Source organism: Lissotriton vulgaris, chromosome 1_1 (assembly GCF_964263255.1).
Source record: "Lissotriton vulgaris chromosome 1_1, aLisVul1.2, whole genome shotgun sequence".
NCBI classification, from domain to species: domain Eukaryota; kingdom Metazoa; phylum Chordata; class Amphibia; order Caudata; family Salamandridae; genus Lissotriton; species Lissotriton vulgaris.
The window spans coordinates 535,731,634-535,756,086 of record NC_141685.1 but is presented as its reverse complement, the minus strand read 5'-3'; the positions used below and the strand labels follow the sequence as shown (position 1 = coordinate 535,756,086).

At 41.8% G+C, this 24,453-nt stretch overlaps 1 protein-coding gene across 1 annotated transcript in view; it reads right to left on the bottom strand.

Moving 5' to 3' along the window:
* WDR47 (WD repeat domain 47) overlaps positions 1-24,453 on the bottom strand; it is a 373,430-nt gene that overhangs the window by 238,239 nt on the left and 110,738 nt on the right. Inside the window, exons 2-3 of the mRNA XM_086953906.1 lie at positions 19,836-20,002; positions 6,178-6,261 (exon numbers count right to left, since the gene is read on the bottom strand). Of these exons, the coding sequence (XP_086810032.1) occupies positions 6,178-6,261; positions 19,836-19,993 (242 nt within the window). The 5' untranslated portion in view covers positions 19,994-20,002. The remainder of the gene's footprint in view (positions 1-6,177; positions 6,262-19,835; positions 20,003-24,453) is intronic.

The window sequence follows — 24,453 nt, the reverse complement described above, 5'->3', positions numbered from 1 at the left end:
CCCCAGAGTTCTGCCCCGTATAGGGTGGAAGATCTGGTTTGTACCTTGTATATTTCCGGCGGTACACTGACTAGCTTGTGAACACAGGATTTCTGTACTTTAAGAATACCCCCCATAGACAGGGAAAGGGTTAAATTAGCCTTAGTCATTTGGGTTTCCCAACTCATTCTATCATTTAAGGTCAGGCCTAGATAAGTAAAATTATTTACCCTTTCCAGGGCTCGTCCATCCATTGTTGGACAAGGGCAATTAGTTGCAGTGCCATTAAACACCATGTACTTTGTTTTGTCTATATTAATTACCAGGTTCCTGTCCCTACAGAATTTGGTAAATTGGTCTAACACCCGCTGCATCCCCATAGATGTTTTTGAGAGCAGCAGGGTGTCATCCGCAAACATGAGTGCAGGAAATTTACCACCAGCTAGGTTAGGAGCGTCGCTGTTTTGTACACTAGTTAAGTCATCGACGAGGCCATTTAAAAAAAGGGAAAATAGCGTAGGGGCCAGTACGCATCCCTGCCTAACTCCCTTCTCAATGGGAAAATCTCTTGTTAGCTGGCCATTTTTGCCATAGCGAACCTTTGCATAGGTTCCTTCGTGGAGTCTTTTGAATTGGAGACATAAGTAGGGTGGTATCCCCATCGTTGTTAATATGCTCCAAAGTTGGTTTCTGTCCACCATGTCAAATGCGGATTTTAGGTCCACAAATGTCAGGTAGAGGCTCCCCCATCCATCACCACATGCTTCCAGTAAAGAACCTGGAGCCGTAATAATTGGTCAATGGTCGATGTTTTAGCACGGAACCCTGCTTGCAAGTGGGAGAGGATGTTATTCTCGCTAATCCAATCTTGCAAGCGTTGCAAAAGCAGTTTGGCGTAGATTTTTTGGGTAACGTCAATTAGACTAATTGGTCTATAGTTTGACGGGGCCAGCGGAGATCCCTTTTTATAAATCGGAATAATTTCGGCCCCCAGCCATGTGCTTGGAGGCTCTTGACCGTCAAGAATGGCATTAAATATGACGGTCAAGTAGGGGACCCAGATCTTCGGCTCATCTCTAAAAAGATCACCAGGGATCTTGTCCAACCCAGGGGCCTTATTACATTTTAATCCTTGGACTGCAAGAGTAACTTCCGACATAGTAAAGGGAGGGGAGGGGCATTCTAGGCCTGATAGCAAAGGCGTTATAAGTAACGCATTATAGGGGGAAGGGGTACTAGAATAGAGATCACCAAAGTAAGCACACCAGGCTTCCTCGGCAATATTGGGATCAATCTTTACCTTCCCTTCTGGCTTCCCAGTATGGACCAAGTTCCAAAAACTTCGGGCGTCTTTCGCTATTAGTGCTTGTTTAATGGCCTTCCATTTCTCTGTTTCCCATTCAGATTTTGCATGAGAAAGGAGGTTCTTATAAAAGTTCCTTGCAGCCATAATGTTAGCCCTATGGCCTGATTTAATGGCAGAAATTAAGGTGATCTTCGCCTTCCTACAGGACTGGTTGTACCAGGGATTTGTGGCACATGCCTGTCGATTGTTATGTTTTACTGGTTTAGAGAAGCTAGCTGCTAAGGTCAACATTAATTCTTTGTGTATAGCTAAACATTTAACATCATTATCAGGATTAAAGGCGTTTTCATGCAATATATTTAGACGCTCAAGCTGGAGAATGACACTTTTATACAGTGATGCCAGGTTGTCTGGCGACGACTTCATAGTAGACCATCGAATTTTTTTACCACCCAGTGTGATCCTAATCGCACTGGAGACCAAGTCGACCTCTTGATGCTCCCCGTCGTGATTTGGCACATCCAGTTCTGCTACCAAGGGGTTGTGGTCACTTTCCATGCGATCAGCTACGTGGAAACATCAAATCAGGTGCCATACAGACATACTAACCAACAGATAATCTATTGTTGACGAATGGCCCATTCCATTATAAGTACTCTTCCCTGGGCTATCCCCCGGAAAGCGGCCGTTGCAGGCTCTAAGTGAGAATGTATATGTCAGTGTGGTGAGCTGCATGGCCATGGGAGTCCAGTTTTTAACTGGGTAGATATTTGGGGGTGGAATCCGGCAGGCGTCATCCTCATCTGATGTTAACTGTGAGACACCCCCGAGTGGTTCATAATGACAATTGAAGTCCCCCCCCTATTATCACCTTGGTATCAATTGAGAAGCTGTTTAATAGGGCAGTTAGGGACTCTGGGGTATGAGAAACCGTACCACCCAGAACCGGACGTAGGTAGATATTAATGATTGCTATTTTGGGTGTGTTTCTGCGGGTTAGGAGAATACACAAAATATCACAAGAATTGGTGTTAATTCTTTTGACCAAAAACCCAAGATGGACAGCCACCCATATGATCAATCCACCAGATGGTCTGCCCCTAAGACCTTTAGTTGCAGGCTCGGCATAAGTTACAAAACCCAATCTATGCTGAATGGTCCTGGCCCATGTCTCTTGGAATATACAGATACCATGGTTATCCACATAGTCACACCACTCCATGTTCTCTAACTTTACCACCAAACCCGCCACATTCCATGATAGCAGCAATAAATTCTTATTATTGGAACACAGTTGATCAGCTGGGTTGTCTGGAAGTGTAACAATTTCCACATTAGGATCACCCACTTCGGGACTCGTCTGTTTCTTCGGGATCTCATGGTTAGTTACAATGCAGTTGTCATCATCTGTGCTAGAGGGGGAACTACCACGTTGGTCTGGTCTCATTACTTAAGGATATTATCATCTAACATTTGGAATGCAAGTATTTCCTGTGTCTCGTTTAAGAGTCAATACTGGCCCTTAGACCTGGGTCAAGCTCCACAACCATCACCATCGGCTAAAACGCTGGGAGTCATCGTGGACAGTGACCTTTCATTAAAGGCACAAGTGGGCCAAGTGGTTTCTAAGTGTTTCTATCAGCTAAAAAAAATTAGGAAGGTTCGGCGATTATTAACGCTAGAGGCCACTACCCAGGTTGTGATCGCCACTGTTCTGTCCCATCTGGATTATACGAACGCCATTTATTTGGGTCTTCCAGTCCTTCTACTCAAGCGTCTCCAGATGGTACAGAACTATGCTGCCAAGATGATACTGAAGCAACCAAGGTGGCAAGCAGCGACCCCCCTTCTTACTAAACTGCACTGGCTCCCGATTACACAACGCTGTGCCTTTAAGGCAGGCTGCATGATTTTTAAATCACTGCATGGCAAAAGCCCCAAGTTCATTAACCAAATAATCACCAGATATGTTCCCCCCCGCAACCTTCGCTCACTCCATTTGGGCCTTCTCCAGATCCCCCCGTTCAAGCTTAAACGTTCTGGTGGACATAGGTTTGCAGCACTTGCCCCCCGCCTATGGAATACCTTGCCACTAGAAATTCGGTTCTGTCAAGATCTTCTACCTTTTCGGAAAGCACTGAAGACTTGGCTTTTCAGACAAGCTTTTTAAATCCTACTTTTTTACCTGTTGTGTTACTGTCAAATTCAGCGCCAAGAAACTAATCAGTGTTAGTGCGCTTAATAAATAATTTAATAACATAACATAACAGTCACTTTCACTTAAATGACAATAAAACTGGCAGTCCCTTTTCTATGTCTTTCTAGTATTTTCCATACTTGAGCTTCAATGGCTCCTTTGTCTATGTGGTTTATTCCATTTCACAGCTGGAGGACGAGGAAGCACCAAGATAGATTGAGATAAAGCAGGTGCCTCACCTAAGTCATGCACGGATCAACTACATTCCTGCATGTATGTGCGCCATCACAAGTTCCGATTTTTTCTGCTGAAAGGTGTGGATCAGAACAAGCTTCTTTCATGCCGAGCAATGACTTTCTAAATAGCAGCTTTTCCCCGATAATTTGAGTTCTCTAGTTCAATTTCTTCTTGCTGTTATTTCCTTCCATCGCTATCAGATATGGTAGTTTGGGAAGTAACTATACAGCTTAAAGTCATGTACAATATCTCAGGACCCATCTGTAGCAACTGTGGTGTAGTAATACTGTGCATGTTTTTGCACTTTTATCAATATATTGTCTCTCCAGAAATGCCTGTCTTGCATACAGGATAAGGGTGCATCAATCCCTACAGACATTGGATTTCATCACCGGGAAGAAGATTTAAAAGCTAAGAACAGGGCCTAGCCACTAAAAGTGGCATCAAACACCTTCTAGGCATCCTCCCAATAAACACGCCTGCCTGGGACAGCATGACACTAGCCCAGTCAGCAAGCTGTTGGCCAGTATCAACCTTCACCAGGAGTATCAATCTCCATGGTCTTTTCTCTAAGCAGAACGATTCACACTAGCCCACTTGAGAAAAACTTGAGAAAGGCCCAGTATTAAATCCCCAGGGAGGGAGGGTATTTGGACTTCAACTGGGAGGTGATCACACACTTTAAAGGAATCAGCAGCGGAGTAGCTGCATGGTCTTTCTTGGACCATTTATAGATCCCAAGTGCGACTGATGGCCACTCCCGTGGGATATGTTTTTGTCATGATGGTTGAGGGGATATTGATTATGTAGACCCAATATGGTCTAAGGAGGAGGGCAGGACCAAAGCATGTGAGCGAAGTCAGCAACTTGGGCTGAGCATCGAGGGCAAGAGGGTGCAGTTAGTGGGAAGCATTTATAAATAGCCACAGAGTAAAGATAAGCTCTTTGCAGGAAATTGTGTGGGGCATTTCTAGTGCTAGGGCCCAACCTTTATCATAAAAGGCTCTGCCTGCTTCTGTTTCCCATTTGTCTAGCTGAGTTAGCATAGGGGAGTCTAGGGGACGAAGGACTCTATAAAACTAAGAGATACGTCTGCGCTAGTGGCCCATCATATATAAAGATTGGATAAATGGGTGCACCTCTGGGGGCGAGTCCATACGGACCAAAGCCTGCAAATGGTGTGTTGGATGTAGTCATACAGCAAAAGTTGCCCCTGTGTACAAGGAGTTTTAGTGCTCCACTTCGTAGAGGTCGCCCATGGTTGTACGGTTCGAGACTTGCCAAAGGCACAGCTTCCTAGGATTAATGGGGCCCCACAATGATCCACAGCCTTCTGTGGGTTCTCAACGCAGTCTTCCTTTAACTCCAAAGTACTGTCAGAATTTCATCCGAACAAGAAGCATGTATTGCACTTTTACGGCTCTGAAAGCATTCTATACCAATTATCTGTTGGGGATATTGATCATAGGCAAGCATATGCACTGTCCACCATTCACATATGGATAATGTCATACATCAGCAATTGCTGCCCTCTGTATACGACACAATCTTTGTTCGTTTCAGGGAATACTCCAGCTTGGCAATGGTGGAATTAGAGGCGTTCTGCAGGCAAGTTCCTGTCAGAGGGATAAACTGGGCAGCATTGTGTCCCATAGATTCGGAATGGGAAAGAATAAGAATGTGTCAATACAACCAAGGTACCTTTAGGGTAATTCTGTTACTCCTAGCCTGCAGCCTCTTTCCGGTTACCAACGCACTTCCACTGACCCCCATCAGTTGCCAGTCAGAAACTGGACCCTTTTTTTTTTTAAACAGAAAGGAACTGAAGAGGGTGCGTATACATGAAGAGCTAGGGCCGTACCACACTAGTATGCATGCATGAGGTACAGGGATGCAAAGTTCTGTAGAAGTAGTCTGATAATGGGAAATAACCTAAGTGTCACCATAAAATAAACAGTAAGCAACCATGGTGCATCTCTTCATTCATCATCCCATACAAAAGGAGCTTTTTACACGGTTATCTGCTTTTCTTGTTAGTTACACATTTCCTCCTTTGCATGGTGTAGTCAATTCCGTTTTCAATTTTAATCGCAATTGGTTAACTTGACCTAGGTATACAAGTCAAAATAGTAATAACTAAAGAGTATTTAGAAAAGGTGACTAACCAGTGCCCTGAAAAAAGAAACGGTCTGACAGCAGGAGGGATGAAAGGCAGAATACAGGCTTCTGGGGCAACGGACCTTTGTCAATTAAAATATATTAAACACTTGCAAGGTTTTAGTCCGCTCTGCTAGCTACATACGTTCTCAATAGCTCAAAAGACAAAACATATATACACAAACAAATAAAAATTTCCTTACTTACATTTAGCCTCTTGGAAAGCATTAATGATATGTTCCCAATGACAATTACTGAACAGATATTCTCCAAAAAGATCAAATTGAATTTTCAAGATTACCTTTTCTTGTCAAATTTTTCCATACATTCCAGAGGTTGAATAAACTGAAGAACTTCATCCCATTGTCCATCCAGGATAAGCTGCCTAAATGTAACAGAATGAATTACTTTCATATGTAATACATTTGATTAACCTCATTTGCGTCACAATTTTCAACAGTGGCAACGTCAGTTAATTAGCCCGACCTAAAAAGTAAATACCCTATGGGACGGATGCTACTCTTGCAAGGTCTGAGAGCTAATCTCAGAAAAGCTGTAGGAAAATCCTGCTCTAAAATACTTTAGTCTTCTTAGAATTGTGGAGTACTTACACAGTAAGTAAGGCACACAGAGGCCTCTGGCTTGGGAATATTTCACGCAAATGATGACTTCAAAAGTAGGTTTAAATCTTTCAAGCAAAACTGTATTCTGAAACAATGCAAGCAATGGCAAAATACACAGCAATGAGACAACGAATGAACACTACCTCTTGATTATACTGGTTGCCAAAAAACATTTAGCACAAAGGTTTGATGAATAAAAAAGTAGTGCAAATTTGGACTAAAGATATTGTTCTGATATGCTGTACAATTGTACAAAGACATTTGAATCAGACACGAGGAGCAAGGACAAAAGCATTGTGCTACACATACTGAAAGAGAAATATCAAAGGACTACTGAGATGACACCGCAAATGAACTGGAAGCACAAGAAGCCGTAATAGTCTATTAAAATGAATGGGTCAACAAACCAATCAAATGAAACAGTCAGGAACTGAATTGACAGGCCTAGTAATCGTAAAATGCACTTTGTGTGTTGTACATTGGCAGAGCAAAAACATATACAAGCATGTAGAAAATCTGTATAGCCATAAAGAACAACCTCAAGACATCCCGTGACACACATGCTGGCCACCATATAGTCCTCCATACGTGGCAAACTACATAAACGTCTGTGACTTATTAGCAGACCCAGGAACAGAATAGTGCAACAAAAAATTACTCAGAATGAAAAGTCCCCTTCTCTACAAATCAGCCTCAAGGGTGCAGCCACAAATCTCTAACACCATATATTTCTGCTCCGGAGTGAGTAGAGCCCGCTGATGATCCTTGACCACTATTGTGCAGTGCTGAACATACCTTACTCCAAAAACAACTCAAGGAAAGCAAAGTAACCAAACTGCTTTCAGAATGTGGAATCCCCCTTCTCCCCTACTTCTTGACTATCAATCAGGAATTCGCCATAAAACATATAGGCGGGCCTGGAACAACTGTTACCTTCCCTCCACACATTAGTGTGTCATTGCCTGCAGGCAAAACAGATACTTTTCAACCTCTTTGTAATATAAGGACACAAGAAATTATAATGCTTTTTGAGCATCTGTAACTTCGACTGCATGAGAACTTTAGGGACCAACTTGGGTACATCCATGCCCTAATTAACAAATCAAAAAACGTGTTATTTATTTATTTACTAGCAGCCCGTCCCGACGTTGTCCGGGTATGAATTGCTGCTGGCCAGTAGTATATTCTTTTGTAGGATTTCGTTTTGATAGCATTTCTTATCTGTGACAGGCCTGTGAAACGCTCCGATTCACAGTGCACTGCTGATGCACTTAAAAGTGCGCGTTCAGTAGTGTGTGAACTCGAGTTTCCCTATGTTATTTTTCCTTGCAATATTATATAGAGCGAACTCGACAACATGGCATGAGCACAATTTACGTTACAGAAGAACACATTCATTTGTGGTAGGCACGGGGAGACAAAGCGATTTGCCTGGAATTACAGGATGTTGAGCTGATGCCGAGATTCAAACGTAGCTCCACAGCTCTAAAGTTCGCAATTCTAGAACTTGTGGCGGGAGGTGTGTCTAAAAGTGTATGTCGGTGCTGGCCATCAATGAGAGAGACCTGTGCATTTTTTAAATGGGTGGTGAAAAAATATGAGTATGTTGCTGGAGATGTGGGCCGCCGTGCCACTAATGTACTTACCGGGGGAGGGTAAACACCTATTATTCTGCAACTTTCTTTCCGCATATCATCACTCCGCATACTTTCATTACGAAAGTACCATGACTCTGCAATGCCATTATAACGCATGGCATTACATTTTATATGCTTTTACAATGCATACATTTACAATGAAATTCGTTGTAAATGCATGAATGGTAAAAGCATGTTTTTTTTAATGTTTGGATAAGGTAAGTATGGGTATAGGGGTATATGTTTTGGAGTACTGTGGTATATGTTTTGGGGTGTTTGGGTATTTTAAGGGTTCAGATATAGTTTTGGGTTATCGGGTACAGGGGTAGGTTTAGGGATATGTATGGGTTTTGGGGCACAGGGGTATTTTTAGGGTTCAGGGCTAGGTTTGGGGTATAGGGGTATTTTTAGGGTTCAGGGGTAGGTTTGGGTTTCGGGGTACAGGGGTATTTTAAGGGTTCATGGCTAGGGTTGGGATTTGGGGTACAGGGGTATTTTTAAGGTTCAGGGGTAGGTTTGGGTTTTGGGGTACAGGGTTATTTTTAGGATTCAGGGCTAGGTTTGGGGTTACAAGGGTATTTTTAGGGTTATGGGGTAGGTTTGGGTTTTGGGGTAAAGGGGTATTTTAAGGGTTCAGGGCTAGGTTTGGGTTTTGGGGTACAGTGGTATTTTTAGGGTTTAGGGCTAGGTTTGGGTTTTGGGGTACAGGGATATTTTTAGGGTTTAGGGATGGGTGTGAGTTTTGGGGTAAAGGGTATATTTATAGGGTTAAGATGGGTTAGTGTTTAAGGGTGTTGGGGTATTTTAAGGAGTAAGGGTGGGTTATGATTATAGGGTGCAGGGGTATTTAAAGTGAGCAGGGTGGGATTAGCACACGATATGAGACATGGCATGAAGGACGGAATGTACCACACGCCCCCAGCGTTTGTCACGCCCACAGCACAACGCAGACACGCCCACAAGGGACTACTTTGCTGGCACGGTTCTTTTACCTTTTAAATGTATATGGTGGGCGTCTGCATAGCCTATGTCCTTCTGGTGCAACTGTCCTTTCCAGCGCTGTATTGCGTGTTGTGATTGGTGCTGTGGTTCCTGAGATTACCCGCCTCAAAGGTTTGGGCTCTCTCTTTATTATATTAGTATGATTTATAAAGTGTTATATAGCGCAAACCAGATCCCGAAGGATATCAGAGTGCTTTACAAAAGGGTGGAAGGAAGGTCAAATCCCAATATCAACATCAAGTAATAATACAAAACATGAATAATCACATGATTCACATACAGATGACACAAAGGAGAATAATACAAAAATCAGGTATATAGCGAGCTACGAAGGGGGGCACACAATGCTGTAAAGAAGAGCAGAGGCATATGATGGACCAGAGATTGTAGGAGCAATGATTTTGAGCCAATGGACCTCGCCCAGATTAAGGTAAGAATTTGACTATAAGGAATCTTTTGGCTTCCAGTTTGAAAGAAGTCGTTGATCGTCCGATCATAGGTAGACAAGATGCCTTTCATTCAGAAAGCAGCTGTTGCCATTGCCATTCACTAGAAAGACTGCGCACGAGGAAAACTTCAGGAAGAATCGGGCAACTTTCTCCTAATTATGGCAGTCTTTTACATTTAAATTCAGAAATCCTCTGTGCAGTTCACATATAGGTATGTGAGAATATGACTCATGAAAGTCTATTGAGCATATCTAATCTCCTCGATGAAGATGGGAAGAACGTGGTGATGAATTAGTAAAATGTATTCTATATTCGCGCACTTGCTCGTATGATTCTGATCTAGAAGACAATGGCATTCCAAGTGTGGTGCTTTTTTTTCTTACCTAGGAAGTAGACTTTGATCTTTTGGGTTTTGGAAAAGGGGGTGGTGATGGACAGAGTTTCTGAATGATGCAGAATACTCTTACCCAGTCAAGAGATCAGGGCTAGATCCATCGCCGTTTTTTAGCTCACTGCACCATCCCAGCTCAGAACCTGGCTACATGAAAATTAGTCTGTTCCTGTCCCAGTGCATGATGGGAACAGGGCAAACCAAACTACCAAGCCAATTCTTATACTGGGAAGGAAACAAGCTTCCGGGGACCGGTTTCTGGCATTTCAGCCGTCGTCGGCCCGGCTTGCTTGAATCCTGATGGTGCAATGAGCAAAGGACTCACGTCTGAGTATACCCTCCCACACATAGTGTGGCCAAAATCGATTTTGGAAAAGGGGGTGGTGATGGACAGAGTTTCTGAATGATGCAGAATACTCTTAACCAGTCAAGAGATCAGGGCTAGAACCATCACTGTTTTTTAGCTCACTGCACCATCCCAGCTCAGAACCTGGCTACATGCAAATTAGTCTGTTCCTTTCCCAGTGCATGACGGGAACAGGGCAAACCAAACTACCAAGCCAATTCTTATACTGGGAAGGAAACAAGCTTCCGGGGACCGGTTTCTGGCATTTCAGCCGTCGTCGGCCCGGCTTGCTTGAATCCTGATGGTGCAATGAGCAAGGGACTCACGTCCGAGTATACCCTCCCACACATAGTGTGGACAAAATCGATTTTGGAAAAGGGGTTGGTGATGGACAGAGTTTCTAAATGATGCAGAATACTCTTACCCAGTCAAGAGATCAGGGCTAGATCCATCACCGTTTTTTAGCTCACTGCACCATCCCAGCTCAGAACCTGGCTACATGCAAATTAGTCTGTTCCTGTCCCAGTGCATGATGGGAACAGGGCAAACCAAACTACCAAGCCAATTCTTATACTGGGGAGGAAACAAGCTTCCGGGGACCGGTTTCTGGCATTTCAGCCGTCGTCGGCCCGGCTTGCTTGAATCCTGATGGTGCAATGAGCAAGGGACTCACGTCTGAGTATACCCTCCCACACATAGTGTGGACAAAATCGATTTTGGAAAAGGGGGTGGTGATGGACAGAGTTTCTGAATGATGCAGAATACTCTTACCCATATGTACAAAGCACTTTGGCTGTGACAAATGGCCCGATGCACAGATTCAGGCATTTTCAGAGTGCAAAAATGCTTTTTTAAATGTACAAAAATGCAAACTGCGATTCGGTAACACGTTAGCAAACCGGTATTTGGAAGGGACGTGCTTAGGGCGTCCCTTCCAATTACAGAACTACAGTGGTATGTATGAATGTTCTGTGGCCAAATTACGGTTGCAAAACATTCATATTTTACCGACACCTTACAGGAGGTGGTAACCATTCGCTAACTGGAAGGGGTATCCAAGGTACCCCTTCCCCTTTGTGACTGTTGAAACAAATATTTTTTAAGAGCATGCAGTCTATCCCAGGGACCACTGCCTGCACATAAAAAATGAAACTTAAACGTTTCATTTTCTTTTTTTTTAACTGCATCCTTTAAGGAAAACGGGTTGCATTTATAAAAACAAAAATATTGCTTTATTAAAAAGAAAATAACATACATGGTGGTCTGCTGATCCCAGCAGGCCACCATCGCTGAAGTTCCTCATGGGTCGCAAACTGCGACCTACCTCAGTATTATTTATGAGGTAAGGCAATTTGCAACCCCCTAGGAATTGCTATTTAAAGATTGTAATTTTTGTATCTTAGGAAATCGCTATCACTCAGTTTTGCACATATAGCCCACAATGCCTTGCAATCACTTTCACTGCTTTTTATTGAATGGTAGTTTGGAACTACTGCCCCAACTGTTCATGGAGAGCAGGCTTAAACGCTATTGGTGGTATGTTGGGAGGAGAAGAAGAGATTCAGATTATGTATTCATTCTTTACAATCTCAGTCCACAGTTATCTTTAGTTATGTTCTACCCTGAGGAGTAAACGTTGGAATGCTCTCTCCCCACCCTGCATGGTGCTTGCAGCAGGGTGCAGATCGAAGGAGTCATTGCTTCGGAGTAGACGTCTTTGAGGCTGTGAAAGATGTGCAGGAACTCCTCTATTGGGAACTCTTTGCTTCTGAAAAAGAAGCATTTGCTATTGTTGCTGTTGTTCTTGGCGTTGAGAGTTGCTGATGCTTTTTCCAAAATGAAATAACCGACTTCTATTTGTTTAAGCCATACACAAACGTAGTATTTATATACTGCAAAATTAGCCAAAAGGCGGTGGAGCACTTTACAGGATTAAAGCAAAGATACAGAGGACAAAAGACTAGAGAGGTCACTGTATTCTGGGAGCAGAGATGGATTGTTACAGCAGCACAATATCTTTTAAATGGGATTTAAGGGCTTTTTGTCTTTAGCAGTGTCAACTGATTTGAGTATATAAACTTAATTTTTCATATGCAGGCTCTCAACATCTGTATGTATTACAAACAGCAAGAAGCCTGAGAAAGGGAGATCATTACTTTCTTGTCACTCCAGGTTCAGTGATGTTTGAATGAGTATCACGTAGACTCGAGACCACTTCAATATTCTCAATGCTAGATGAACTGAATCCTTTGTGCTGAAAGTGTGATCAGAGGTTAGCATTTATTCTTTAGCTGGCTTTACAAAGTATCTGTATTCTTGAGTATGGAGTTTCACAAACCTCTCAATTGAATTCCAGTGATCAATTTTACTTTATTAGGAGAGTTGATGAATTAGCAACTCTAATTGACATTGTAAAGGTCAGGTATCTTTCCTATGCAATCCTTTCTCCTGCATTCTTTATAAAGAGATGTAGCTCAATGTATTACGCGGTTCGTTCACAATTATATCAAATGCAGAAAGGAGAATATGTGTGGTGGCCTCCAGCAACCCTGGGACTAGGGCCATCACTAGCCTTGCATCAGGCTACCAAAGCAAAGTTAGTTTAAAAAACTCAAACAGAAGCTTCATACTGGTGCATGTTGTAGAATATTTAGCTTTATTACTGCTCGCTTTATCACTTTGTGACAAGTGACTACATCATTCCCAGGAAAAAAGCAAGCCAGAGGAGAGTTAACTGTGATATCAATAAAAACCACAATACCACAATATATGTTTACATATTTCTGGTCTTCAAAACACTCAATATCGGTTTCTAATAACAAGAGCTGATCTAATAAAACTAAGTACAGCATTACAAATGATTGGGGTTGACAAAGATAATAAATATTCATAACCCTCTTTGTAGTAGCATGATCCAAAGGATAGTAATAATGGTCTAATAAAGGTGTTTCTTGGGACCTTATACAGAACGCAAAAAAGAATAAGGTGCAAGGTGTTTTGCGAAACCCTATGATTACAGGGGCAGAAAGGTAGTTTCTCACACCACCCCCCCTGCTTTGGAAAAGCAAAAAGGAAGTGTAGAGTATTAAGGCGAAACCTTGTCAAATAGAAACGCCATTGTGTGTTCATAATATATGATAAATAAAAAGGTCGCACCAGTTTTCCCCTGATGCGTACTGCATATTCACTATTCCTTAAGGTGCCCAAATTGGAGCTATAAGCATTTTTGATGGTTAACTTAGCATCCTTATTGATCATGCCAGGATTTACAAACATATTACCTAACCCAATCTTATAAAAGGTATCACTAACATATCGGAGCCATGGGATCTCCCTATAATACTCAAGTTTAAGGCAATCTTGTAAGATGTCTTTTGTCAATTTCAATTCCTCAGATTGCCAAACTTTAGACCATAGTAATAATGGAGCTAGGTGTATAATGTCACTCACAAACTCAATGGCAACCTCCCCATGGCAGAAACTATTTGACGTACCCGATGGGACAGATAGGAGACGTTTTATGAATTTATTTTTCACAATCTGCAACTTTTCACAATTTTGTGATCCCCAAACCCCTGCGCCAAAAGTCATAACAGAGACACACTTAGCTTTATACAGGGATATCATTTCTGCAATACGCCGTTGTCCTAGTTTACTGGCAAAGCGAAAGAGAGCTTCAATTGATTGTGTAACCTTTTGGGCCCGAGCAAATATTAAAGGTTCCCAATTTAATTTTTTATTAAAAAGGTTACCCAAGTAATTAAAGTTATCAACTTTCTCTATAGTTGAATCCCTCACCATATACCTGCGGCTTTTTACACTTTTCGAACCACAAGTCACTGCAAATGATTTGATAAAATTGACCCCCAGATCTAAATTTCCCATAAACATGTCAAAAGCATTCAGACAAATCTGCATGCTATTGGGAGTAAGGGTCATTAAAACAGTGTCATCAGCATATGACAACATTGGGATTCTTCTGCCATTGATCTGTGGAAAATCAGCACCAGTTTCCAGCAAAAAACCTTCTAATCCATTAGTGTAAACCAAAAATAAAAAGGGGGCTAAAATGCATCCCTGACGGACACCTTCGGTAGATAATATAGGTCTAGAATATTTATTATCTTTGTCAACCCCAATCATTTGTAATGCTGTACTTAGTTTTATTTGATCAGCTCTTGCTATTAGAAACCGATATTGAGTGTTTTGAAGACCATAAATATGTAAACGTATATTGTGGTTTTTATTGTACTTTGTTTTTTTTTATATGTATACTTTTATGATTTCTTGTGAAATCGAAATAAAGTTATTTGAACGAACTGTGATATCAGTATCCTCATCTGTATTGTAGCTGTCAGTAGGAGACAATATCTCCATCAGGGTAGAAGAGGAAGCGCATCATTTGATTGTGGGCCTGGTCTCGGATATTATCATCTAACATTTGGAATGCAAGTCTTTCATGTGTCTCGTTTAAGAGTCACTTTCACTTGAATGACACTAAAACTGGCAGTCCCTTTTCTATATCTTTCTAGTATTTTCCATACTTGAGCTTCAATGGCTCTTATGTTTATGTGGTTTATTCCATTTCACAGCTGGAGGACAAGGAAGCACCATGACAGATTGAGATAAAGCAGGTGCCTCACCCAAGTCATGCACGGATCAACTACATTCCTGCATGTATGTGCGCCATCACAAGTTCCGATTTTTTATGCTGAAAGGTGTGGATCAGAACAAGCTTCTTTCATGCCGAGCAATGACTTTTTCCAAATAGCAGCTTTTCCTCGATAATTTGAGTTCTCTAGTTCAATTTTTTCTTGCTGTTATTTCCTTCCATCGCTATCAGATACAGTAGTTTGGGAAGTAACTATACAGCTTAAAGTCATGTACAATATCTCAGGACCCATCTGTAGCAACTGTGGTGTAGTAATACTGTGCATGTTTTTGCACTTTTATCAATATACTAGCAGCCCGTCCCGACGTTGTCCGGGTATGAATTGCTGCCGGCCAGTAGTATATTGTTTTGTAGGATTTTGTTTTGATAGCATTTCTTATCTGCTCCGATTCACAGTGCACTGCTGATGCACTTAAGAGTGCGCATTCAGTAGTGTGTGAACTAGTTTCCCTACTATATTTTTCCTTGCAATATTATATAGAGCGAACTCGACAACATGGCATGAGCACAATTTACGTTACAGAAGAACACATTCATTTGTGGTAGGCACGGGGAGACAAAGCGATTTGCCTGGAATCACAGGATGTTAGGCTGATGCCGAGATTCAAACCTAGCTCCCCAGCTCTAAAGTTCGCAATTCTAGAACTTGTGGCGGGAGGTGTGTCTAAAAGTGTATGTCGGTGCTGGCCATCAATGAGAGAGACCTGTGCATTTTTCAAATGGGTGGTGAAAAAATATGAGTATGTTGCTGGAGATGTGGGCCGCCGTGCCACCAATGTACTTACCGGGGGAGGGTAAACACCCATTATTCCGCAACTTTCTTTCCGCATACCATCACTCCGCATACTTTCAATACAAAAGTACCATGACTGCGCAATGCCATTATAACGCATGGCATTACATTTTATATGCTTTTACCACGCATACAGTTACAACGAAATTCGTTGTAAATGCATGAATGGTAAAAGCATGTTTTTTTTTTAATGTTTCGATAAGGTAAGTATGGGTATAGGGGTATATGTTTTGGGGTACTGAGGTATATGTTTTGGGGTGTTTGGGTATTTTAAGGGATCAGATATAGTGTTGGGTTATGGGGTACAGGAGTAGGTTTAGGGTTTAGGGATAGGTATGAGTTTTGGGGTACAGGGGTATTTTTAGGGTTCAAGGCTAGGTTAGGGTTTTGGGGTATAGGGGTATTTTTAGGGTTCAGGGGTAGGTTTGGGGTTTGGTGTACAGGTGTATTTTAAGGGTTCAGGGCTAGTTTTGGGTTTTGGGGTACAGGGGTATTTTTAGGGTTCAGGGCTAGGTTTGGGTTTTGGGGTACAGGGTTATTTTTAGGGTTCAGGGCTAGGTTTGGGTTTTGGGGTACAGGGGTATTTAGGGTTCAGGGGTAGGTTTGGGTTTTGGGGTACAGGGGTATTTTAGGGTTCAGGGGTGGTTTTGGGGTACAGTGGTATTTTTAGGGTTCAGGGCTAGGTTTGGGTTTTGGGGTACAGGGGTATTTATAGGGTTCAGGGCTATGTTTGGGTTTTGGGTTACAGGGGTATTTTTAGGGTTCAGGGATAGGTTTGGGTTTTGGGGTACAGGGTATATATTATAGGGTTAAGATGGGTTAGTGTTTAAGGGTGTTGGGGTATTTTAAGGAGTAAGGGTGGGTTAGGATTATGGGGTGCAGGGGTATTTAAAGGGAGCAGGGTCGGATTAGCACACGATATGAGACATGGCATGAAGGGCGGAACGTACCACACACCCCCAGTGTTTGTCACGCCCCCAGCACACGCCCACAGCACAACGCAGACACGCCCACAAGGGACTACTTTGCTGGCACGGTTCTTTTACCTTTTAAATGTATATTGTGGGCGTCTGCATAGCCTATGCCCTTCTGCTGCAACTGCCCTTTCCAACGCTGTTTTGGGTGTTGGGATTGGTGCTGTGGTTCCTGAGATTACCCGCCTCAAAGGTTTGGGCTCTCTCTTTATTATATTAGTATGGATATGGATATAGATATGGATGGTCCCTCCAGAAATGCCTGGCTTGCATACAGGAAAAGGGTGCACCAATCCCTACAGACATTGGATTTCATCACCGGGAAGAAGATTTAAAAGGTAAGAACATTGCCTAGCCACTGAAAGTGGCATCAAACACCTTCTAGGCATCCTCCCAATAAACACGCCTGCCTGGGACAGCATGACACTAACCCAGTCAGCAAGCTGTTGGCCAGTATCAACCTTCTTTGAAAAAGATGTTTTTGAAGGCTACTCCAGAGATCCTGCCGTGCACACACCTTTAATATACACTATAATTCCATACAAAAGTTGGCAAAACCCCTATCAACCTATCCACCAACAGGGTGAGAGCAGGAGGACAGTCTAGTATTGCGAAATTCCTTGACCCCACTTATTAATCCTTGAAGACACATTTGCGATAATCAATTCAGTATAAGCGCATCAGTTCTGACGGGTGCAGATAAACACACTATGCTGCTTGCCTGGTTGGGACTATCAAGAGTAGACCTGAAGCTAACCCATAAAGTAAAGAGCCTGAGGTTAATGATCTCAAACATTTTCTTCTTAAAAAAAAAAAATACAAAGTGGGTAAGGGAACCAATGTTCAACTTAAAATGCTTCAAAACACTCTTGAGTGCCTGCAGAGCTATCTGTGAAGCTTCTAAAAACAGAAGTAACCGGTTTCAAATGTTACAAAACAAGGTGACTAGACTGAGACTAAACTTGTGGAAACAAAAATGCACACAAGCTACCCTAAAATCACCCCACCGGCTACTTGTAAAGGTCTGAGTACAATCCATAATACAATGTACAGGACGTTTTGAATCAGAAATTAGGGCTTCATACAGATATTGCCACACCCTTCAAGTGGGTTTGCGGTTGTCATCATCAAGGGTCTACAGGTTGGGAGTGTGAATTTAAGTAGGGCGTACCCAGCCTCTTTCTAGAAGTTAATTAACTGAGTGGCAATAAAAAGAGTAGAAGTAAAAGCAGTTAACAACATCATTAGAAATGGCAAAAGTATGGCATTAAACACTGTCTTAAGAAAGTAATATTCGTTTTTTCACACCTTGAGACTCTACCAATCAAAGCTCGGATTACATATGGCTTAGAAAAGGGCAGTGCTTATGTCTCCCGAACACACTTAAGACATATGAGAAATGAAAAACAGACCATCTCCTCTTTAGAAAAACGTGAAAACTACCCTGATCAGAGATATTCTTTATACTGGGAAATGTCATACGAAGTGGACCAAAGCTTTTTTGAAGAGCATTCTATAGCTCTCCTGTCCTTCCTTATGTACCACTGATCTCATTAATTGGCACAGTGAACCCGATTTCACAGAAAACAAGCATTTGCAATGCAATAGGTCTCACATTTGCGAGAGTTTGAGCTATTGGAATTATAAATGACAATTTATGCCTTTTATTTATGTGTTTTGAAAACCTGCAAGCGGTGTGTAAACAAGCACTTTGCACTTATAGCCCTTGCTTACGAGAAGCAAGCCTGGTAGTAACTGTGCCTCTTTAACCGCCAGCCTTGCTTCTCGCAAGCAACAACTATAAGTACAAAGTGCGTGTTTATCCACTGGTTGCTGGTTTTCAAACCACACATATAAAAGGCATTGTCCTTTACAATGCAAATAGATCAAACTCTCGCAAATGCGGAACCTACTGTATTGCAAATACTTGTTGAGCTGTGAGACAGAGGCAACAGCAGCTATAGGAAGGCAGGGACTGTGATGCCAGGCCATGCGTTTTAAAAACAGGAGGGAGGAGGCAGTTGCAGCCAAAACAGACAGTCTTTGCACAGCATATGTGTCAAGATAAAAGAAAGATTTACAGCCCCGTTTACAACAGAGCTCTGTAAACCGCAAGCACTTGTCTCCAGTGCTACGTCTTAAAGATGGAAATAGTGCTCACAAACTCTGAGTAACAACACATGTAACAGGAGTAGTCTTTTTAAAGCCCATATCCTGAATACAGCATGTCTTGCAGAGACAGTGTAAGCGCTGACTGTGCAAGACCTACAAATGTGCTGTAACGTGTGGTGTCAAAAACAGACTAAATCAAGCAAGTAGGTATCATGTTACAAAGAACAATAGCTGATTTACTTACATACAAAATTGAATATTTCTCTCATTACAAGTTTCGCATTTTTCAAGAGCTAATACAACACTCAGTGATTTCTACACTATAAAAAATATGCTACTTGTCTAACACATTTCCTTCTGTGCCCACAGACAGTGGTCACCATGCCACTTTCAACTGTCAATGATTCACAATATTCCTCCCCTCCTACAAACGAGCTGCACTGCTCAGGTCACCAGGTTGATAGTCATGGCATGCCTGGTTTTATACAGTTTAGAAGGGTTTCCCCAAAGAATTCACCAACAGGCTTCAAAAAGTACACATTAAAAGCCTACAGATGTAAAATCAAATGGAAGCAGTCCACCTCACATTCCTGAGGATTTGCCTTTGTCCTCTGTGAATATATCAACAATAAAAGCACACTTCCTTAAGTGATATACCACTGGTGTGTGGGATAATCCAGTTTTTAAAGACATCTAGAATACTTTTTGAGGATAAAACCAACTTGCTGACATCAACGCACCACATTGCACTGATGCTGAAGAAGGCAGGGCTCTGTTCAGTAAGTCTGGTCTCTGTGGCCTGCAGAGAAGGCCTAGCGTGTCACTACTGTATCCACAGACATACAAGGGGGTGCATCTGATTATCATAACATAGTTAATCCTGCTATTGGTCACTTGACGCTGCTCTTTTACAGAAGGGAAGCTCTCTAGTTTTCCGATTCAGAGATGAGTAAGTCATACCTCAGGAAAAGCATATCATCCGAGAAGAGACCATTTATCACTCCACTTTCCTTTTCCAGGGACAGCATGCTGATGTGAAGTTTCTTTGAATTCAAGAAATCTAAGATGAGTTTAGTTATCTCCACCTCTTTAACGTTTATTGTTTCTTCGGCCGTCATGTTGAAAGCCTGAAAAATAAAAGAGAAAGAAAAATCGAATGAACATATTGGAAATATATTTGACGCCATTTTGTAGTTACTAACAACATATGCATGAAAATGTGCACAACAAATAAATGTGCACGAGTTTCTTTCTCCGTAAAATAGAAAATATTGTGGATTTGTTTGAATCTGCATGGCTTGTTGGTCTGTTATAGCTTTCTATAGCTAACATGATGTAACACTACAAGGACAAAGCCTGCAGCATGTTTTGGCAGGACTGCAAATATTCTCATATTGTTATATTTATGTAATACTTCTGTTCAGCAATGAGGTTTGTACAGGTAAATATTGTGCAAAGAAACACATTAATGCTAAATATTTCGAGGTTGTCTGTGCTTAATTTTAACAGGTGGCTGCCGGTGTGGGAACTGGCAATGGTTTTTGGTGACTGGCACTTATTTGACTAAATTAGACATTAACAAGCACAAGAGAGAGAAAAATAAACAAAGCAGAAACACAAAGGCTGAGAAAGTCGGAAAAATCTTCAAAAAGGGAGAAAACAGGAGTCTAGAAGGGTGAGATAAAGGGGAAGTGAGTGTCTGGTGGTTGATTAAAGAGGATGGAGGTGGTTAAAAACTTCGCAGCTGTGGTATTGGGCATGTTAACATTTAATTGCATTGGCTGCAGGTTGTTGAGCAGAGCCTTGGGCACAGGCACTCATTCTTTAAAAATTAAGCACAGGAGGCTGTTATTTGACTTCTAGTGGAAAGATTACATTAATGCAATGAAGGCTCTCACACAAAATCATAGCGTAATGGCATTTTAAAGCTGCAAATGTCTGGACAAAGAGCAAATGCACATGTTTTTGTTTTCATATAATTTTTTGGTTTCCATTTCTGTTGTTGACAAAACGTTATGTGTTAAATGTGTCACCATTTGTCTAAACATGTGAATTGTTCAATACCATATAAGAAGTCCTAGAATTGTTGACAAGTAGCTCATTTTTAACAGGCACACTTTACATGGGCGCGTTTTACAGCAAAAGCTCAATCACTCGGAGCTAAATTTTAGAAAGTAGATTTTTTAGCAGTATACCTCAGCAGAGCACATTAGCGGTTTGATTATGCTCTATTACGTTGACTTGCAGAGCGTTTCCTTCTTATGTGCCATGAGCATACTATTTTACTTTTTGGTGGACACTGTAATGTGAATTATAGTTACTTAATAAATCGAATACTATAAAGAGACCAAATGAGGATATTTGGCGGAATGAATTATTTGCGGCAAAGTTTGAGTCCACTTTGCCTCCCATGGATCAACCCTTCTAGGTAGAGCAGAAGCATCAACAAGAACGTGTCACCAGCATAAGGCACCTTATACCACTTAGCATGTAACTTAACACATGTTCCTCGTCTTCCTCCATGCCACAAACTACCTTCAAAACATTTGCCACCTCAATGACAACTACAGAAAGCTGTCTCACTACACCATAAAAACAAGGACATTCTGGGTCTATTCAAAATGTGATATGAGTGGGTGTCCTATTTCATGTAGTGTTGTCTGGCTTACTGTTGAATTTCTGGAGTACACCTGGAGTGCGACTCACTTACTCCTTAGTTACTCTTAGAATTCAGGAGTAAGCAAAGAGTACCACAACAGTTAATCACAAGAAAATCTTTAGGAATCAGGCCCTGTGAGCATCTAATTAATAATTTCACACATCATATAACTGCTCATTCTCACCTACCATTGCACAGTGCGACTGAAGGATGATGTTTCTCATTGGTGAATGGGCTTGTAGGGCTCCTGGGTGTTGGCGCCTACTGGAGGCCTCTGCCCCCTCCTGTTTACTACGTGCATCCTTCAAAGCCCTTCCAGCCTTTTGTGGAGTGCCGCCAGGGTAACTTGTACATGGGTGAGACTTTCGGGATAACCATGCTAGAAATATGACCAGTAGGCGTGGCACAGACTTAGCAGTGGCCCTAGAAAGCGTTGTCTACTCCACAGGCTGAAATCTCTGCTCGAAAGCAGCAGTTTATCACAGATTGATACATTGAATGGTTTTTCACTCCCCTACCAGCAAAGATTTACCCATCCGGTAACTTTGCTAACTTGTTAAATCGGGCGTTTTGGAAATGCACCTATGGAAGTGATAAAACTTTTCTAACTGGAGAATTAAGGAACATTGATAGTGTATTTGGGGCATCACAGCGAAATTGATTAAGGAAAATTCTAAAGTCTGAAACTCTAATGCCACATGGGCACTTTAACTATCAGGAGGCAGATTACACAGTACACAACATGTATAATCTGGAGCCTTTTTTTGTTTTTGGAAAACGGTCAGCCAATTTCAAAATGAGTTTACTTACTAAAATGCAAGTGATATTTGCAGACAATTTGAGCCTTTACTGAAAAATCATATTTATGATTTTAAAAAATGCATTTCCAAAATATTTTTAACAGATATTTCAGTGATAAATTATGCAAATGGGGGCCACATGTTGCTGATGTTGTGGACTTTTAATTGATGCTAGAACGCACTTTCTCTTTGCCATGGTATTTGTTTGGTCACTCATACCAAGACACTTCAAAATCTACAAAAATAGCTTCAATGACCGGGCCTGACCATGTAAGATCGGAGTAACCAACAAAATAGGTTGCATGTCTGAAACAGTAAAGCCATATAACCAAAGCAGTACCTTTGCTGTCTGAACCTCTACATTCTAGCTGACATGAGCTCTGCTGTGTTACATTTCATTTTCTGAACTCTCGCTCCAAGAAGATTCTCTTTCACTTTAATTGGCTATGAAACTACTTAACAGAGGCAAGATTGGGAAATGCAAGACAGTGGGGGCGAGTACAAGTGACAACAGATGCTTCATATATTTAAAAAAAATGACAGGAGGCCAGATCTAATTCAATACCCAAGCCATTACTTGAACCGAGATTAAAAGCCTTGCTTGTCAGACAATTTCTCTGAAACGTTGCATTGTAAAATACACCGCTCAATTCGATTTGTGTGGAGGGAAGAGTGTGCGTGAGGAAGAAGCAGCCTGCAAAACATCCCAGGTAGAACTCTTGTTTGCTCCACTTGCTTGCTGCAATAGTGATGTGCATTTTATTCCAATCAGTTTAAAAATTCAGCAGCCCTTCTGGTTACAATAATTTACAAAACAATATTTACCGCGAAGGGAGACCCCCTACCCTCCACACATCTGCTAGAATTCCAGTCCAACCTACTCAGAAGAGCACCTGGAGTTTCAACATGATCTTTCCACATAACGAGCAACACTGCCTACATTTATGCTCCTCCCAGAGCCTCTTCCGTCAACCCTTCTTTAGATCTGATGAATGAATAAGGTTGCCCTTCTAGAAGATGTGCAGTGTCCAAATAGTTGTGGAGCACTGAAGGATTCAGCAATCTAGAAAGAGACAAATATCATGACAAGACTCAAAGGGAATCCTGCTTAGAACTGGCCTTGATTACTTATTGAACAGTTGGGCCCACCTACCCAGGTAAACTCAGCATGTTCATACACCTTTATGGAGCAACCTAAACAAATACAGCCTTGTCTTCCCATTTAGTTCATTAGTAGTAACAGAATCACCATAAGGTTTCTTTATCATCCCACTCTTACATGCTGGCTCTTTACCCTTCTCGTTGTGGGTGGGTTGCACGGAAAAGAAGATCAAAGGAGAGAAAGCACCATCGGACTGGTTAAACCTACTTAATTTGGTTCCTTAGAACCGTGCCTCATCTTTGTGTGGAATACTCTAGAGCTTAACACCTGCAGAATGTGTGTGAAGTAGACCACATTGCTGCCACACATGTCTGAGACAAAAAGCTGCTGTATCTCTTGTACAGTGTGGGGTCTCAAACTCATAACCTGGGCTTTGCTCCTAGCCAATGTACTTTCTGCTGTTTGTTTCAGAGAATACTTACTGACACACTACACCACTCTTTAAAATTATGTAAGAAAGTGTTTTTTATTGGTAACTTTTAAATGGACTGTATCAGCACTTAGCGACAACAGTCGAGGACAAGTCACAAATCCTCACATCTCCTATTAAACATTGTAGGTGAAAGGTGCATTTTTTCATATAACAAAACAATAACTCCCCATGACGTACCTAAATACAATTAAAACAGAGTGGAGTGGCTTTACAGAGTGTCATGAAGGGTCTTCGAATGGAGTAGAGTGGCATAGAGTGTTGTAGAGTAGAGAGCATAGAGTGGAGTAGTGTGTCAGTAGATTGGAGTAAAGTTGAATGGAGTGGCATAGCGAGTTGCGGAGAGTGGAGTAGTGTGTTAGATATGCCTACAGTGGAGTAGAGCATTGCACAGTATTGTAGAGTGGCGTAGCTTAGAGTGTTGTGTTGTAGAGTGGTGTGGCGTCGAGTGGTGGGGCATGAAGTGGAGATGTGTCTCATAGAGTGGTGTAAAGTGGAGTAGCGTGTCTTGAAGTGGATAAGCATAA